The following is a 19707-nucleotide window of genomic DNA, read 5'->3' on the forward strand; positions in this document are numbered from 1 at the left end:
AGCCCAAGTAGGGTTTGCCTGATTTAAGCTTTAAATGTGGTATAGGCAAAAGTATTCTTTGCACATGTGAATAAAGGCAGAAATATAGTAACTAGTTGCATCCTTCTCTGTTTACGAACATATAATGAATGAATAAGGATCGTACTCAAGTTCCATATAGCTTAGCACTATTATTTTGTTTGTTTGATAGGTGTGTCCCCAAGCTCTTAGTCTAAGATCTCCTCCTAGCCTTGCTACCATTTTTTTTAAAAGATACATGATAGCTATAGATATGTCACCCTTCAATTTCAATACTTATAAATGTACATCCCGCCACAATCTGAACTGAATCTTGGCAGTTCAACGTGGAACATCCTGCTACTCAATATGCCCTTTTCAGACAAACACTATCTGGTAAAATAAAACAGCTATAATTGGCATGTTCCTATCCATTTACCCAAGGGATGAGATGCAGCATACAACTATTAAATACAGAAGACTTTAACTATGAGAAGGATTTCATTAACCAGGACACAGAAAAAGCACATGATAAACTCTTGACCATTCTCTTACCAGGTTGATCTTCATCATACTACTTTAATGACCATCCATAATTTTGCTGCCCCTACTTTTCCCTACTAGCGCCTCAAACAGAAAATGTACAACATACACTGAAGGATACATCTAATAGATCAACCATGATTTTGCAAGTTTCAATACTAAAGCCGTCAGATTTAATATCTTGACCTGCAAAGAAAAACAGCAAATGTGTTACACACAGAAATCGTCCTAAGACTTTAAAATCTTTTGCTGGTCCTGCAATTATTCTAGTCATCTAGTTCTATTTCATTTCTTTAAAAAGCTAATTTTAAGCACTGATAACTTCCTTCTCTTGCCCATGCTGCAGGTTCTATTAGTCTTTTATTGCAATAATAAATTAACATTCATTAAAGAATAAGGCTTTTTCAAGCCCAAAGTCATCTTCTTTGCTTGCAAAATTTTAAAAGGTTTTCTTTCATAAAGTTTAATGGCTGTGCTTTATTAACTATGTTGCTTTTGTCTACATGTGGTGTTTTGTTTTCAAACTGGCCAAATTATATTTTAATGAGATTTTAAAGCTTTTATGAATTATTATCTTTTCTTACAATATTTCACTACTGGAACATTTTAATAGTTGCTTTATTACCTCTGAAGGCTTTGATTTTAGAAAGGTGGCTTGTAATATTTGAATATACAATTCAATTAAGGGCAAAGAAAAAATTAATAAAGTTGCCACACCAAGAGAAGAGAATGTATTAACAATATCACTTAAAATGCCTGAAAAAAAGAACTTTTGCATATAATCAAACAATAATAAAGTGTCAGATGATCTTTTTGTAAGGCGTATTTCACAATCAGTAACGTGACTGAGAAATTCTAAAGTCTACTATTATCTGTGCTGCAAAAAAAAAGGACAATGGCAAGATGGCAGCAAAAAATAGAGATATCTTTCACTCTACTCTTGCATTTAATCCAGATGTTTGCTTCTTAGATATGATAAACCTAAGAAGTCTCATTTCTGATATTCACTTCTTACAACTATGATGATTAGCCAAAAAAGTAACATGCTCAGCAAAAAGGGCAGGCTCAGCTATAATTACATCTGTGTGAAGCTGTACAAAGAACATTCAGACATATGAGGTTCAAATAACAGGGTAAGTTTGACAATCATCCAGTATTAAAATCAAAGTGAAAAAGAAGTAAATGCTTTGATTCATTGAATCAAATCCTATGGACATGCAGAACTTTGGAAATGCCTTAGGGCTTTAAGAAAGATACAAATAAATATGCAGAAGGAACCAACCAGCTCTGTTGTTCAGTAGCCAAGTTGTGTCCGACTTTTAGTGTCCTTATGGACCATAGCACACCAGGTCCTCCAATGTCTCCCTGAATCTGAATTCATGTCCACTATGCTGATGACACTATCTAACCATCTCATCCTCTGCCATCCCCTTCTCTTTTTGCCTTCAATATTTCCCGACATCAGGGTCTTTTCCAATAAGTCCTCTTTTCTCATTTGATGGCTAAAGTATTTGAGCTTCAGCTTCAGTAACTGTCCTTCCAGAGAACAGTCAAGGTTGATTTCCTTAAGATTGACTGATTATTTGATCTCCTTGCAAGTGTCCTCTCCAACACCACAATTTGAAAGCATCAATTATTCGTCACTTAGCCTTACTTATGGTCCAGGAAAACTGGGAAAACCATGCATTGCCTGTCCAATTTATTTAGCTGGCTTCCTATGAAGATAAAATATGCTCAAAATTGAGTTATTTTTTCTCTCACAGAATTGATCCAAGAGCAGAGGAATTGGATATTTAATCAGGCCCACATTTCACATCTTGGGATGCTCTGGATCTTCTTTGCTCTTAAGCATCTAAGGTGAAGCTGGTTTCATGACCACTGACAGCATGTTTTCAAACTAATTTTTCTCCAGCTTATTCATCCCCCAGATGAATTCTGGGGTTTCAGTCCAATAATACAGGGGATAATGGAAACTATAGCACAGACTCTGCGGAGAGCATTCAGGCAGGCAAGGCTAAAGCAAGAAAGAGAAGAAGGAAATACTTACGTTTTGCTAAGATTTTTTTCAGAATATTACACAGTTCAAAGGCTGAGATCTCAGCATCCTGGTAAAAGATGAGATAAAAATAGCATTAAGAACATGTATGCTAAATATTGCTTCTGAAACTAATTAAATTACTTTTATCAAGTCGTATTCTTCAGTGGTATTTTAGAATCTTACTTCAGACATACCCTGTTCCCTGAAAATAAGACCTCCCTGGATAATAAGCCCAATCGGCCTTTTGAGCGCATGCGCTAAAATAAGCCCTCCCATGAAAATAAACCTACACCAAAAATATTGCAACACAGCAGCAGCCATGAGGTGACCATGCTCGCTGTCTCCTAAACCTCAAAAATAATAAGGTCTCTCCCCAAAAAGGCCAAGCACTTATTTCGGAGGTCAAAAGAAAATAAGACTCTGTCTTATTTTCGGTGAAACATGGTAGATGGCCCAGAGAACTGTGTATTTTTCCCCATGGAACATTCATTTACTCACCTCTCCAGCTAATTGTTTAAATAATTTCTTAAAATTGGGTTCAATTTCATCTTCAGTGAGTTCTTTCTAGGAAAGAAAATAATTGCCAAGGAAAGTGAAAGAAAAATTTAAAAGCTGCTGCTTATTGAAGTTGCTATTTCATAAAGAAGAAAATGTGCCTTAAATGTATTTAGCATATCTTTTGTTTTGCCTCTGTCCTTTAACATTGCTGTTTCTATGTCTTTTTGAAGACTTAAAGTTTTATAAGTCATCTTTTGCAGTGTAATACTGCAGAATTAACTTTTATAAGCCAGAGACTAATGTGGAGTCTTACTTGGTCTTCCTCCCCGTGAATCAAATGTTTTTCTGAATCAATCAACATCTGGCTACTCTATCAGAAAGTGTTTCTGCAGTTTGACCAATGTTCAGAGGTACCACAAACTTAAACATGAAATGTTCACAAAGGTGCCCATCCCACCTGATATACTGATATACCAAATATACTCAGATACACAGTAAGTAGATAAGACAAGAGATATAAGACAACTCTCAGAATTCCCAACCAGTATGACCAACTGGGAATCCTGGCTTATGCAGCCCGACTGCAGTCAAAACAAATATTCATATTAGCTAACATACCTCTTCAATATTGGCCTCAATTTCATCATCAACAACTCTACAAATAAACATAGATGAGTTAACACAAAAAAGATGATTGACTTTCAGATAGGAAGAGGAACACAACTGGGGCAGGGTGAAGCTATGAATACACTGAGCCACCTGTGGAAAAGTATTTTTAGAACTATCCACAGAAAAGGCACATACTTGCAACATTACCATTTTTGGTTATTTGGACAATCACACAGAAAAATATTAAAACAATATTTTTTTAAAAAAAATTAAGATGTCAAAATAGAGTAAGAAATGAATAAATATTCTTATACACAGCCATATGATTTGTGGCTTTCAGTGGACACAAGCATTTGTATACAGATGACCTTACAGAATCTACAGCGTACAGAAATGATTACAAAAAGAAGAAGCACTAGAAATAAATTCAGTGGAACAGTCAGGACTTCAAGACTCCATTTTGCGCCCCAGTCAAATTTATGGACTGTTTCTTGGCTTGGTCTACTTCAAAAGGCTAACATAACACTCTTTGAGGAAGGGTGTCCCTAAATTTTGGGTGATGGATATATTTGGAATTTTGAAAGTATATTTGAGAGATGCTCTCAAATGTCAGCACACCATGTCCCAGAAGTTGAACTAGTGAGACTGGCTGATATATTTGAAATTTTGAAAATATATTTTAGAGATGCCCTCAAATGTTGGATGCCAAGTTCCAAAAGTTGAACTAGTGAGACTGACTACCTTCCTATTTCCTCCCTAGCTTCCCAGGATGCTTTCTACCACCTTTGCCTTTTTTCAGAGGAAGTAGACCTGAACAAATGCATCACCGAATTATAGCCCTGCCATATTTGACTACTTCTAGGATCTCTGTGAGGCCAATTACATTACTGGAATACAGATCAAACTCAATGCTAATATTTTGTCTCAAGTACGGTAGCTTCTATATTTTTGAATCTAAAAAAATAAATAAAACATACTAAAATGTGAAAAAATATGCAAAATATAAGGTTAAATAAAATTAGGCAAAACATGTGATTTGGCTGCTGACAGGATTGTGAATATTGATGGAGATCCAGGTTTCAAGTAAATATCAAATATTATTAAAAATAGGAAAGGCAGTCCAACATTTCTTGTTATAAAAGAAATAAATGCTAGCAGAAGGTGGTGTATTTTCTAATTTTGGAATACCTTCCTTCCCGAAATGCATCAAGCACCCATTTCATTGGCATTTTGGCACCAGTTTTTATATCTAGGCATTCTTGAGTATTTCATGCCTGTTATATTGAACATAGATGTACCCAATGTTGCTTATGGATCACCGGTGGGTTCCTACTGGTTCAGTCGAACCGGTAATGGTTTGGCAACCTGGGTTGCTGGAACTAGCAGCAACCCAGGCCTGCCATACCCCCGAACCAGTTCCCCAGGTTTTGCCATTGGTGCCGCCATCTTATTTTTCAGTTCTGCACATGCGCAGACCAATTTTAATTGCACTGTGCATGCGCATGCAGTGCGCATCAAGCATGCAACATGTGCACATGAGGGAACCGGCAGTAGTGCCAGCGGAAACCCAACCCTGTTGTGGATGAATTGCTTTATCTCTTAACAGGCCTTTAATTAATCTTAGGGGATTTTATTATTTGTGATATCATTCTTATTTATCAGGGATTTTCATGAAGGGAAAGGATAAAAAAATGTTTAGCATTTAAAAAAATATATTTCAATGGGAAGAAAGGCAGAGGATATAGATATAGTGGATCTTGGTTCAAAGATATAGTGGATCTTGGTTCAATTTTTTTAAACTTTGTTTTTCTCATCTTCATCAGCAATCTTCATCATTGTTTTAGATTTGAGATCTCTGCTGATATTCCCCCTAGTTTCCAATTCACAACCAATATAAAAACAGATATTATAAGAAAGTATAAAAAGTATGACCCCTACAGAACTAAAGTTAAATATAGGTTCATTGTTAGCTTTATGGCTATGGCTCATTTCTGACACTGGCCTCAAAAATAATTATCTTTCCTTTTAGCTTTCCCTATAGATCTTCAGCTATGGATTTCAATATCTCTGGCCTGTTTTCTTATTTCTAAGTTTGAGTTTGAGTTTATTGATCTTGTATGCTGCCCACTCCCGAAGGACTCCGGGCGGCTTACAATAAACATGGGAAGGGGATAAATAAACAAAACAACACTTTAAAATATGCAACATTCACAGTTACCGTGGGGCTGGATATTTCACAAGCCCCCCAGCCTGCTGGAGCAGCCAGGACTTGGTGGCTTTGCGGAAGGCTGGGAGGGTAGTAAGGGTCCAGATCTCCACAGGGAGGTCGTTCCAAAGGGCTGGAGCTGCAACAGAGAAGGCTCTCCCCCAGGAAGTCGCCAGCCGACATTGGTGGCAGATGGAATCTGGAGGAGACCTAACCTGTGAGATCTAATCGGTCTATGGGAGGTAATTGGCAGGAGGCGGTCTCTCAGGTACCCAGGTCCGATGCCATGTAGGGCTTTATAGGTGACAACCAGCACCTTGAAGTGGGTCCAGAGACTAATGGGTAGCCAGTGCAGCTCGCGGAGGATAGGTGTGACGTGGGTGTACCTGGGTGCACCCACAATCGCTCGCACCGCTGCATTCTGGACTAACTGAAGTCTTCGAACACTCTTCAAGGGCAGCCCCATGTAGAGCGCGTTACAGTAATATTTTCATGTTCGTGGATTCCATCGATATAAAAGACAGAGAAAGTGGATTAGTAAATGTATGACGTACTGTGATTCAGCTTTTTTTTCAGAAAAAACCCTGAGGCAGAAGTCCCCGTTCTTGTTGGGTTCAAAGGTGGATGGCACAATAATATACTCTCCTGGGGGAAGCTTGAATCGATTTAACACCTCCCGAAGATTGATAAATGTATTGGATCGTTCCCTTGCTCGGTTTGTGAGAAAGTAGTTTTTGCTCAGATGGACCTTCTTTTGGGCAGAAAGCTTCATGAAAGGAAAGAATAAAATGGAAATTATTATTCTTAAACCACCAGAATCCTACTCAGATACAGCAATGTAACATTATCACATCAGAAGATGAAGCTACATTCTGTTAATTTGCATGACAGGAGGGTTCTCCAGAATATCTACATCTACCAAAATTCAAAAACCAAGATAGCAGTCTGGATGGCTGTGTGGGAGGAACCACAAGGGCTATAAATTTATAGACTCCCACAAGTGCACTGCAAACCAAAATTGGTGTTTTAAATGCCTGATGCTTACTTTTACCACAGATAGTTTTTGAACCATCTACAGGTTTTCAAAAATGAAAACCCCAACATCTACCCCCACCCTGCCAAAAACAATAGATCTCAACTTGCCCAGTTTGAACTTCTGTTATGGATAATTGTTTGCAAAAGATTATGAAGAGCAAAATTTCCACAATTAAAACAGTATATTCAATTCTATCGCTTTAATATTGGGAGACTCCCTTTTAAATACAATGTTTAGTTAAAAATGTCTATAAATATTTGGAAATTTTTCTGTTTTACAAAAAAAAATATACCACATACCTGTTCAGGCACCTGTGGAAGAGAAAAAAGAAAAACAAATTATACACTTTTTATTAATAACACTGAACAATGATTCTTCCCAGGAAGTAGCTTCTTAACCACTGCTCTAACCTTATGGAATAGCCACCCTGTAGAATTAAGATATCTCTCAATCTCTAAAAGCTACTTCAGACAGAACTCTTCCACACAGCATATGGTGACTAATTACTTCTTGCCATTCTTAATTTCAATTGAACTGTTGAATGCTCATGGTCTAATACTGATTACAGTTTTGATTTTAATCATAATCAACATACGTGGACATTTTTATTGGTTGTGATTTTTTTTTTACTAAATAACAGTAAACTGCTCTATTTACTGATCTGTAGGCATACAGTTTGAATAAAGAAAGGAATTCAAATTCAAATTTTACTAGAACAGTTTTAACTTATTTATTTCTTACTGGCCTCAAATCCTTTGAGCCCACAAATGCATTAGGAATTTTGAAAAATACATCATAAAAAGCAGAGTTATGATTGACTGCAAAGGATAAATAAAATGAAAAAAATAAATAAAAATGACTGTAAGAGATGGGGTGTAAGTCCCAAATATATAATGGAGCATAACATGCATTGATTTTACACAGGTAAAAATTTAAAAGATTGAGATCAGAAAAAGCCAGACATAGTTAAGCCATACCTCTCTGCTCAATGAAAGGAAGTGGCCCAAGATCAGTGGTGGATTACTAATTGGTTTACTACCAGTTCGCTCGTGCTCATGTGCATACTTGCGCGCAACGTTTCTGTGTATGTGCAAAAGCGTCTGGGCGGGTGGGTGGAGACTCCCGCCACCACCACCAGTTTGGCCGAACCGGGCCAAATGGGGAGCAACCCACCTCTGCCCAAGATGAGATTTCAGAGAAAAAGAAACCCAACCAATCTTGTTTGTTTAGCTTCTGTGAGATTTCCCAAATAGTAATCTGGCTCTTAGAATGGAAAAGGTTCCACACCCTTGCATAAATCATCATTTCATTCAACTGTTTTAATGAACTGTACACTTATGGTAAAAAAAGAGGTGCCGTATAATTCATTTGAGAGGATTGCATGAATCTTTAACGTTGCAATTCATTTACAAGATATTCCTGAATGTGTCAATTCTGCAGCTAGAAAGAAGTGATCCATTATCTTTATCTCAAGATTTGGTTTAACAGAGAAAAAAAGAGCCTGCCTCATAGATTGCAAAGCCAATTGTGTGCATATCCTCTCCCATCTTCCTCTGCTTCCGACGGTGTTTCTGAATCAAACCAACCAAGAAGGTACAACCTCTTTCTGGGTCATCTGGATCCTCATCTTCTTCCTCAAGTTTAATCAAATATTGTGGGTTCGTCCAAAACGTATCTGAATAAAAGAAAGGAGGTCACTCGAATTATGCCCAGACTATACTGATCTTCATAAGGAATTGTGGCTTGGAAAGATGCAGCCCTACACATTTTAGAGTGGTGTGCTCATTTTAAGAGTGCTTATAAAAGTAAACCTACAAGCAAACTTTAGAATGATTTTCTTCCAGATGAGGGATGTGGGTATCTTCTTTTAAACAATTAAAACTCCAATAATTTAACTGATAGATCTGTGCCCATATGTGACATCATATTAAAACTACCCACAATTAGGGAGGGCTTTATTGGCCATAAAGCACCCATTCCGGGCCTGTCATAATTTCAAACAGTAGTTAGGCAACTGTTATAAGTCAAAGACTACCTCTAGGCAATTCTATTATTCATAGATTATTAGGAAGATACAACAGAACATATGTGAATAGAATAGAATAGAATAGAATTCTTTATTGACCAAGTGTGATTGGACACACAAAGAATTTGTCTTTGGTGTGTATGCTCTCAGTGTACATAAAGAAAAATAAAATAGAATACATTCATCAAGAATCATAAGATACAACATCTAGTGATAGTCATCACTTAATAAGCAATCAAATTATACTAGGAAACAAATAAAACAATATAAATTTTAAAGATACAAGCAACATGGTTATAGTCATAAGATATATTCATGGATATGAAGCCATGTACTTACTAGGATAATTTCGGCATCCACCAGCCGTGGAACCTTTTCTCCAGTTTCCATCTATCAAGTTCAACCTCCATTTTTTATACTTGTCAGTGGCCAGAGTATCTGGAGTCAAATTACAGATCTCAAGACGAGAATAATGCCTCAGGAAATCACTAAATGACATCCTGTGGAGTAATGCCATAAATACCATACTTAGAAAAGCCATTTCAGACAAGCTTCTCCCCTTCTGCTGTCACAGCTTCAAAGAAAACCAAGAAAAATCATTGGTCACTATGACAGCAAGCCTCCTTGACAAGTTATCTTGTCACAGCGTCATGCCTCAAGATATGTCAGATTTCAATTCCCATCTTTTTTTTTCTATTCACATTGACTGGGAATTGTAAGAGCTGAAATCCAACATTATCTAGAGGGCAAAAGAGTGAAGAAAATTGAACTATTCTCTAGCAATAGAACCTCAACGTAACGGACAGATATTTCCCACCTAGAAATGAAACATTTCTTATACAAACAATTTTCTTCTGATCCTCTATGGCCCCCATATAGTGATATGGACCAAAATTTAATATGTTTATTTCCATCTGTCTAATATATCCCCGTTACAGTTTGATGAGTATCTGACAACTTATTTAAGCATTACAGGGCGATTACATACTGTCCTTCTTTCCCAATTCCCAGGAAGTCACCAGCCATACCAAAATTCTCCATCTTCATGCTGTCTGGTCAAGCTCTCTTTCACTTTTGGATCAATACCATTCCAGTTTGGGCATCTAAATGTAGGAAACCAACATTATTTGAAGTTTTAGACTCAGAATTATGGATAGTGATTGTATTAACTTGGACAGTCTCAACAATTTGGCTGAAGAAAATCCAATCTCATAATGTTTGCATTTGCTAGCATAGTCTGCTTCTACCCCCAAGATACATATTCACCTCTGTCAACCTGTGAGATATGGCCAGAGCAGAATGGGACAACTCACCATTGTCAACTTATCCTGGCTAATTCACCACAGACAAGTCACCATGGCCAACTCACTGCAGGACAACTCGCTATGTCCAACTCGCCATGGGACAACTCATTGCATGACAATTCAACAGTTAAATTTAATGAATTGTGAATTTTTGTCATTCACATTTTATTTTGTCCCTCCTTTGGCATCCTTTCTTTTAAAGATTCTATTTGACTATTTCTTCGGTATTAGTGTAACTCTTGTCCCACAGCAAGTTGTCCCAGAGTGAGTTGGCCACAGTGAGTTGGTTACAACAAGTTGAACATGGCAAGTTGGCTATGGCAAGTTCACTGTGGCAAGTTGTTGCTGACCTTGGCCAGGGATACCTCAAATAACAGCCATTTTTACAAGAAGCAATGGTGCTTATTTTATTATCTCTAGAAAAGCCCAATAAGCCACCACAGAGAGACTTATCTAATATTTTAGGTCCTCAATGCAGTCAGAGGAAGATGAAAAATTAAATCATTAGAGAAAGGGACTTGCCAGGCTCATCCTTTCAATATTATCCCTTTCTTCTATTTTTGGATGCTATTGGTGATGAAGAGCATTAATTTCACGAAAAATAACTCAAGGATACTTTACTTAAAAATTGCCCTCTGTAATAGTTGACTGGGTTTTCATGACATATTAACTCCACAAATGCCCAGTTATGTTTATCATAGGAACAATTATGGATGATTGTAATGGTCATTATAGCTTTGTTTTGTTTTGTTTTGAAAGATATAATTAAAATTGACTTGTTAAATTAACCTTAAAGATCAGTAACAAGAAATAAGTGCAAATAAACTTGAAATATTACGCGTGCAATAAAATGCACATGTCCGTAGTTTAGTTTTACAAGTATATTATTCACAATCTGGAAAAATACAAAAGCTATATATAATAACTAATACAGAAAAGGACTAGAAATAAAACAGAAAAGGAAGATAAAGAAAAGATGTGTATTTAGCAGTAAAATAAAAAGGTGCATGTTTTCCAAAGAACAGGAAATATTTAATTCTTTTTTCTGAAGATGAGAATTCATTTTAAAATATAAGTCCATGGCTTGAAAAAAAACAACCATGGCTAAATAGAGAAATAGAAACAGGAAGTTATCATAGGGCCATCTTGACCAAGGAAAGCTAAAAATAAAAGTTACGTTTTTAAGATATGTTTTTATATATCAGTTGGATTTGATGTCTTTCTGTTTGGCAATCTTGCCTTGAGATTTCAATTGATTATTTAAAATGAATAATACTAATCTACAAATAGAAAAAACAGCATGCTTGAAAACTGACAAGAGTTTATTTTTGTACAAATAAGCTAGAGATTTATTAAAGAATACTGTTTCCCTCAGTCTAATGAACTATAGACAGTACATCTAATAACGACCAGGTCACTCAACTCATCTAGGTGTCTCCTTCTATTTGACATTTAAGACAAGGGGATATCCTGCCATTGTCTCTCTTCAGAAAGTTTAATATTCACATTTGAGCTTTGCACAATACAGGTAGTCCTTGACTTACAACAGTTCATTTAGTGACTGTTCAAAGTTACAACATCGCTGAAATAGTAATTTATGACCATTTTAGAACCATTCCAATCTCCCCATGGTGATTCATGTGATCAAAATTCAGGCAGTTGGCAATTAACTCATATTTATGACGGTTATATTATCCCAGGATCACGTCTTCAGTTTTTGCAACTTTCTGACAAGCAAAGTCAATGGGGAAACCAGGTACACTTAACAACCCTGTTGCTAACTTAACAACTCCAGTGATTCACTTAACAACTGTGGCAAGAAATATTGTAAAATGGGGCAAAACTCACTTAACAAATGTCTTGCTTAGCAACATAAATTTTGGGCTCAATTGTGGTCGTAAGTTGAGGATTACCTGTGCAATACTTTATTGAATGTACCTGCTGATGCACTAAATTAACTAGATTCACCCACCTACCCACACACACACACTCTTCATTAAAGCCAACAAAAATTTCCTACAACTTTGACAGGTGATGGAAGGAGCAACTATACTGACAGTTCATAATGCAGAAATGCATCCATGCTTAGGCCCAAAGCTGTAGGAGCAGCAGCTATAATAGGAACGTAAAAGAGCATCTTTCCCTCATTGCTAGCTGCAGGGGTCTGGTATTAAAACTAAGGAAATTTATAACCTTTTATGAATGAGGATTATGTACCGCACCAAAAAAGAAGATATCTCATTAAAGTGCTACAGAAAACACAAGGAATTTGGGTCAATAGTTTCTAACATGCTTTGAAGGAAACCAACTATTTAAAGTTTGATCATTCATGATGCAAAACATCATGTGAAATCTTTGCTCACACTGGACAGCAAATAGCTCTGGTCTTCAAGTTTAACACTCACTTATCATTCCATTTTCCAGTCCATTCAACTTCTCCCCAGGGATTTCGGATCCGGATCAGTTTCTGAATACTGCCTCGGAAATTCACCTAGTAGGGCCAGAAGAAGAAAAATCAGATTACTAATAGATGGAGTAACTGAGAAAAGAAACAAAGTACTTTAAAATGTTTTTTGGCTACAAACACATACATAGATGCACCTGTTTATACACAATATATATTATATATTATATATTATATATTTTATATATATATATATATATATATATATATATGTTTATGACAGTGAAATAAATTGCTATCTAGTGGGAGAGTGGGCAATTATAGTTTCTCATGCAATTACTGGCAAAGAAGTTAAATGTAAAGTGACTTGTTTATTGGTAATGTGTGCATGGGAATCTATGGGGACAGGCAAGGAGAGAAAGGATAATACATGAATCACAGTGTCATTACACAAATAATACAAGACAGTGTGTGCGACATCATGATGCAAATTACACAAGCCATACAAAAATATCTTCAGGTTAAACAAAACAACTGACTAATATGAATCCATGCAGCCACAAGAGAGAACACTCAACCATCTCACAGAACAACCACTTGAACAAAGGAAATATCAAAGAATTAGATACAAAATTGGTTCATGGGAATGTCATGCAACGTAGTCTGTAACCACCATATTCTTTGGAATAGTTCCCATCCTGAGATTCAAGTATGAATCAAGCATGTAATACCAACAGTGGTGGATTGCTAACCATTTTACTACTGGCTTGCTTGTGCTCTCGTGCTCTTGCGCTTTCACAACGCTTCTGTGCATGTGCAGAAGCGTCCGGGTGGGTGGGTGGGTGGAGCCTCCCACTGCTGCCACTACTGGTTCAGCCGAAATAGGCTGAATCGGGAGCAACCCATCTCTGAATACCAACACTCATTTTCCGCTTTTCCAAAATGAAGGTGTTACCTCTTCAGCTCCTGTGACAGAGTATGCATGCCCTTTGACCAGCTTCTGGGTTGTGACTGCCTCAGTCTCAGCAGCATTTGTGATCTAGAAACATGAAGAAATTAAGTAAATTAACTTACCTCTAGAAAACTAAGACAGCAATAAGACAGATCTTAACTGGGTAATGCTATGACTACAGAATCATCTAGAAAAAGGTTTAGCTTTACAATAGCTAGTAGTCCTGATGAGTGATAGGAATGTCTGGGTCAGAAGCAGAAATGGGTTGCCACATCATGCTAACCCATAATGTGGTTTGTTGGTTGGATTGGTTGGTTGGTTTGGTTGACTGGTTGGTTGGATTAAGAGGTAGTCTTCACTTAACAACCATTCATTAAAAGACTGTTTGAAGAAGTTATGGCAGCACTGAACAAATGATAGTTATGCCAGGTCGCCTAAGTTAAGCTATTGCAGCACTCCTGCAATCATGTGAACAACATTCAGACGTTTGGCAGGCCACCTGCACTTATGACCTCAGGAGCACTTCAACTCCCCCCACCCATCTACTTCCTCCCCAGCCCCATCTCTGTCTTTCTGGCCATCTGCCACTCTGAATGCTTGTCATTTTTTTGAAAAAAGCTCCTATCAGGACTAGAGCCATCTGTATATTTCATTAAAACTTTATTGGAGAGAGGCCAGCCTATTAGTTTCAAGCCTAAAACTCATGCAATTAGCATTAACTTTGGCAGCACGAAACAACGGTCCTATTTTCTTTCCTATTTGTTGAGACAAAGGATACTGAACAGGATGTTTTAACTGGAGTGAAGGAAATTTCCAGCTCAGTTTCCTATTTGGAATGAAACTGCATGTGATGGTACTACCCAAGAGGCTTGTAAAATGTATCTGCCCTAATCTCATGGACAATCAGAAGGGCCACAACAATAGAGCAAAGACAAGCTCTCATCAGCCAGCCAATTCTTTCCCTGTGTCACATGCCCTAGGTTATTTCCCCAAACTTGGTTTCAGTTCTAAAAACCATCTTTCCTGGTAGAAAGCTGCTGCGAATAGAATGTGGGTAGCAAATGTGGCCCAGAGTTGGTGGGGATTCAGCATTGTTCTCATGTTTTGTATTCCTTTTACATTTTAAAATAAAAATCTGGTAAAGTTTATATGTGATAGTAACTACCTATTTAGAGACAGGTTTTCAGATCTGACGTTAACACAGCTGTAAAGGTTGGTAGCTGAATTAAAGCACTCACTGGCTGGGTTCATACATAATCTCAATATGTTGCTGAACCCAGCAAGTGTGGCCTGTAAATCATGATTTAGAGCTTAGCATATTGTATTCTCTTAGCTTACTTTATGGTTATGATAAAATTTAGAGAGTAGAGGGGATCATTGGACAACATCAGAAACAACACTAGACATGTATACATAGACAATAAATAATTCCTTAGTAATGTGCCCTTAATATTGAGGAAGTCTCCTGAATAATAGAAGCTTCATCATTTGGCCTGGAGACAATTATTGTATACTGAGAAATCCAAGTGAACTGTCATCATTGCTACTTTAGTATATGAGAAAACCTTGCAGAGAATATCTATATATGCTTCACAGTTTACAAAGAGCCAGGACTGTTGGCAGAGAGACCACAGTTACATGTGGAACTCATCAAAAGACCTATTTCGCATTACCTCAGATAATTTTCTGCCACACTATCAGGGTTTTCCAATCCGTTTGGATTCAGAGTGCTTTTGAAAGGGCAAAAGAGCATTTGAAAGCTCATACCAGAAGGATTGAATATTGGCAGTGGAACAGTTTAACAATATTCCCTATTTGGAGTATTTTAATGTGCTACTGAGTCAGTTGCTTTACTTTACTGTATATCTGCTTCTTATCAGCTAAGCTGGTTGCCCAGAAATTAAAATGGCACACTTTTTACTTTCAAATTTTTCAGTAAAGATTTCCAGGCATGTTGCCTAATTCTGGTAAAGCACTGTAGCTATTAGAAGGTTTGAGGCTTACTGTTTGTTTAAGAGGATCTCCAGATGAAGGAAGATGCCTAGAGCACCAGCTAATTCCTCAACTGCAGCCTTCAACAATCCATATATTTGCTGCAAGAGAGACTAAGCAACATAGTGGGAGATAAGACACTTTCATGCTTCTAGCAGAACTCATTTGGCTTTTTCTTGCTCTTTAGTAGACAATGCAGGTCCACTTCAAAGCAGTATCTCCATTCTTAAAGAAAGGAAGAATTATAGATTTTCCAGCTTTTGGGTATGATTTCTGTTCTAGTAAGAAAGTTGAAATTCTGACTATTGTGCCATGATCAATTACATCAGTCAAACAAATCCTTTGCATTCAAAAGAACATGGAGACTATAATAACTTACATCAATAGAACACCCAAGGAGGGAACCTTTCTGAAGAGCTTTCTGGATTATTTTGAACAGGTTTGGTGGTGCTTTCTGCAGCTCATACCACTCTGCAATTCCACCAGTGAAGTCTTCAAAGCCCTCAGTAGTGCTTCCCCCTGAAAGACCTTCATAGGAACCATTCACCCTGTGAAAGATACGACCAAAACTTTTAATATTTAATAGTTCTGTTTTTGGAAATCCAGTCTTAACAGAGATGGAACTCCATTCTTAGATGTCTACACTGTCTCTTTTTTCATTCATGAGAAATCAAACATCAACATGTGACTCTTTCACAAAGAGTTATTTCTCCCTTGGCCTCTTACCCATCATTATGCCATATTAAACTAGGTATATAGTTTATGCATATGTTAACTATACATATGTAAATTACACCCTGATGTTATGGATATGGCTTTATACTACTCGCTTTGGCCCCAAATAAATGTCATGGATTGTGAATATATTAATTCAGAAAATACAAATTAACAGGGAGATTTCTTTCCTTCCTTCCTTCCTTCCTTCCTTCCTTCCTTCCTTCCCTCCCTCCCTCCTTCCTTCCTTCCTTGGCAGCTCACAGATACAAAGAAACAACATACGAAATAAAATTATCCAACAATTATCCTCTTCCTGTAGCTATTATGAAAAACAACAACAGAAAAACACATTTTAGAAAAGGATTAACCCTCCGTACTCCATTTAATTTTCTTTCTCTTTTTCTTTCTTTTATGCAGCCATGCTTACCCACCTGTTTCTTTAAGTCAAGGAAAAATATTAATGGATATTAATGGATATTGAATACATTGCTTTTATTACTATCTTAAAACGTATTATTAAAACGTACTATCAGTATCATTCCATAGGAGAGTTGCAAAATGTTAGCAGGAGAAACAATAGAAAGCTACCAAAACATTAAAGGTATGGGAGAATTTAGAAATACAACTGTGTGCAAGGATTATGAACCCTTTTTAGTAGTTCTGTTAGAACAAATTTCTAGGCTCTGAATTCTTTCATTCTAAGTTTGTTATTTTCAGCCAGGTTCAAGCTACTAGATTTGGGGTTAAAACATGTTAAATAGTTCTTCAGAGTCATAAACCTGTCCACCATGTCATACCCTAGCTTTGTGTTTCACTTATGGGAAACAAATCCAGTATAAAACAAGAGAAGACTTATAGAGTTTTCATAAAGCAGCAGAATGTTCTCAATCTTCACATACTTGGCATAGGCCTTCTCCAGTAGGGCACTCCAGAATTCATTTTTCTCTGCTGAGTGAACAAAAAGTAGTTCTCCATTTTTGGTTGGCAATCGATCATCAACAACAACATCTGTCCACTCTCCATACTGCCAGAACTGAAAGGGGAAAGAAAACAATTTAATCAAGGCTCAATGAACATGAACTATAGCCATGCTCTAGGTTAACAATGCTGGTTGAAAATTCTGGAGGCTGGGAAGATTGCTTTGGCAGGGAAAAATTCAAGAACAATTGAAATATATAGCTATAGAACTGTGGAGATGGAAAGAACTACAAGCATCATCTAGTTAAGCCATTCATGAGATGTGGCTGTCTATGCTTTTCTTAAAACCTCCAGATAGAGTACCCACATCCTCCCGTAACTATTACACTGTTGACAGATTTTACTATGTATATTTTTCTTTATGCTTGCTATTACTATAATTACTATGTGTATATTAAGATAGTGATTTTTGTATCAAATCTGAATTAATTTTATTTATGTTATACTACTCCAAAACTTCAAACCAGTTTTGCTGATCAACAGCATGGCTCCAGCTCATGTCACTAGCCTTGACTAAATATCTATACATAAGTGTCTATCACACTAGTTTTATTTAGGCTACATTTTGCAAAACATTATATTGATGTTACAACATTTTTTAGAATTTTACCTTCCTCTTCCACCTCATGTCTTCAACATTTCCAGAAAATTTAAATTTAAGTGGGGAATTACTTGAAAAGCACTGCTAAGAAAGTGTTATGAAAGCACCATGACCTTCCTGGGGACAAATTATATCTAGAAGGGCCTGTTCTTCCTGTAAACTTTCTCAGTGAACAGCAGAAAAGCAGAGAAGACTCTTTGATACCTGGAAGTGGAAGATTCCTGCATAACTGTCTTGGAAACTTTGATCACTGGGAACCACCCGAGCCAAAATTTCTTCATTCAAGGTGAGAGAAGCAATTGCTGCTAGAAGCCAACAGTCTCCTAAGAAACCAAAATAGAATGAAATGCTACTTAAAGGCAGAGAACAAAACTTAGCAAATCTGAGTCTCACTGGTCAATCATTTCATTTAAGAGCAGAAGAAACCAAAATAGAATATGACAACATCAGTTCCCCAAATTGTATAGCAGAAATGTAGAAAATCTGGAATGATACTGAGTACATTTTTGTTCAGAGGGACAATGAGCCCCATTCAGTTCAGGAAGTCAAAACAAATAATGCTTCAATTCTATGCCTTTTCCACTTGGCTCCATTGGTATAAATTGGGATTTCCAGCTGATTCTTGTTCTACCAATGCTAAATAAAGACTGCCACTGCTATGTGTGTGAAAACAAACAGTATATCCAAAATATGCTCTACCAGGGTTGAATAGGAAAACTTTCAGAAATATATCCCCAAATTATTGAAAACAGCAGACATCTCACTCCCACCTTTCATTCCTAAAATTACCTATCAGTATTTGTGCAGGTAACAACAGTCCCAAAGGAAACTAAAAACCTTATAGCTAAACAAGCAATATTCTAGTTCCTCATCCCACTCAATGCAATTCTGCTTTGATTTTAAGCACGCCACTCCTACACATGTGTTCCTTTCCCATAAACATTTTTGGGACTGGACAGTTCACTTTGCCTTCTTCAGCTCAACCAGTCACACATAATAGACTTCTTTGATTTTATACTTAATGCAAGCTGACCGTCATGGCAGGCACTGAATGTTGGTTGTGCTTCAGAGATTGGAACAGTCTGTATCCAGAAATAAACAAGTAATAATATTGATTTGTTTTCACAACAAAATTCTCCTCTTGTAAAGAAATCTTTAAGAATAACTACCGTAACAATTTTGCCTAGAATGACTAACAATGTTCAAGTTCAGTTTGGATAACATTTTGCCTAATACCTGGGACACAGGTAGTAAGCAGTGAGTTAAAATGAATATAATATTACTTTGGGATCATGGAAAAATCAATTCATTGTTTTTACACAAGCACAAATGCCCTCATTAAAATGTGGACATGTTATGCAAAGACCCTGAGAAAAGTGCGAACAGAGAAAGTAAACAGAAAATGAGGATAATGTAGAAGGATTGGCAGAACCTGGGGGTAGAGTCAAAAGAGGAATTGGCTTAGAATCTCTATGTAGAAACAAACAGACTAAGTCCAGCCCACCCTTTGAATTCTGTTAACCCTTATCTAGTGTGAATATAGCGCTGTTAGTTGAGTAGATTCCTGGTCATAGGCATAGATGGATACAATTACAATGGCAATGAGTACACTGTTAAAAGATGTAAAAGACCAGTTTGGGGGCTGATCATCCTGGAGAAAGTACCGTATTTTTCGGAGTATAAGACGCACCTGAGTATAAGAGGCACTAAGGTATTGAAGAGGCAAATTTTAAAAAAAAGTAGGTAGGTAGATAGAGGGATAGACAGGGAGAGAAGAGAGAGAGAAATAGAGAGATGTAGGTAGGG

The 19707-nt window shown here is 37.0% G+C and overlaps 1 protein-coding gene across 1 annotated transcript in view; it reads right to left on the minus strand.

Annotated features, from left to right (window-relative positions):
* Window positions 1–19707, minus strand: part of CAPN2 (calpain 2) — a 42321-nt gene that overhangs the window by 7157 nt on the left and 15457 nt on the right. Inside the window, exons 3-16 of the mRNA XM_032215363.1 lie at window positions 18106–18224; window positions 17222–17355; window positions 15985–16153; window positions 13617–13700; window positions 12663–12748; window positions 9982–10056; window positions 9293–9453; window positions 8433–8602; window positions 7227–7238; window positions 6446–6657; window positions 3695–3731; window positions 3077–3142; window positions 2588–2645; window positions 662–726 (exon numbers count right to left, since the gene is read on the minus strand). Coding sequence (XP_032071254.1) covers window positions 662–726; window positions 2588–2645; window positions 3077–3142; window positions 3695–3731; window positions 6446–6657; window positions 7227–7238; window positions 8433–8602; window positions 9293–9453; window positions 9982–10056; window positions 12663–12748; window positions 13617–13700; window positions 15985–16153; window positions 17222–17355; window positions 18106–18224 — 1448 coding nt within the window. The remainder of the gene's footprint in view (window positions 1–661; window positions 727–2587; window positions 2646–3076; window positions 3143–3694; window positions 3732–6445; window positions 6658–7226; window positions 7239–8432; window positions 8603–9292; window positions 9454–9981; window positions 10057–12662; window positions 12749–13616; window positions 13701–15984; window positions 16154–17221; window positions 17356–18105; window positions 18225–19707) is intronic.

The sequence above is a fragment of the Thamnophis elegans genome, chromosome 4 (genome assembly GCF_009769535.1).
Source record: "Thamnophis elegans isolate rThaEle1 chromosome 4, rThaEle1.pri, whole genome shotgun sequence".
In the NCBI taxonomy this organism is placed as follows: domain Eukaryota; kingdom Metazoa; phylum Chordata; class Lepidosauria; order Squamata; family Colubridae; genus Thamnophis; species Thamnophis elegans.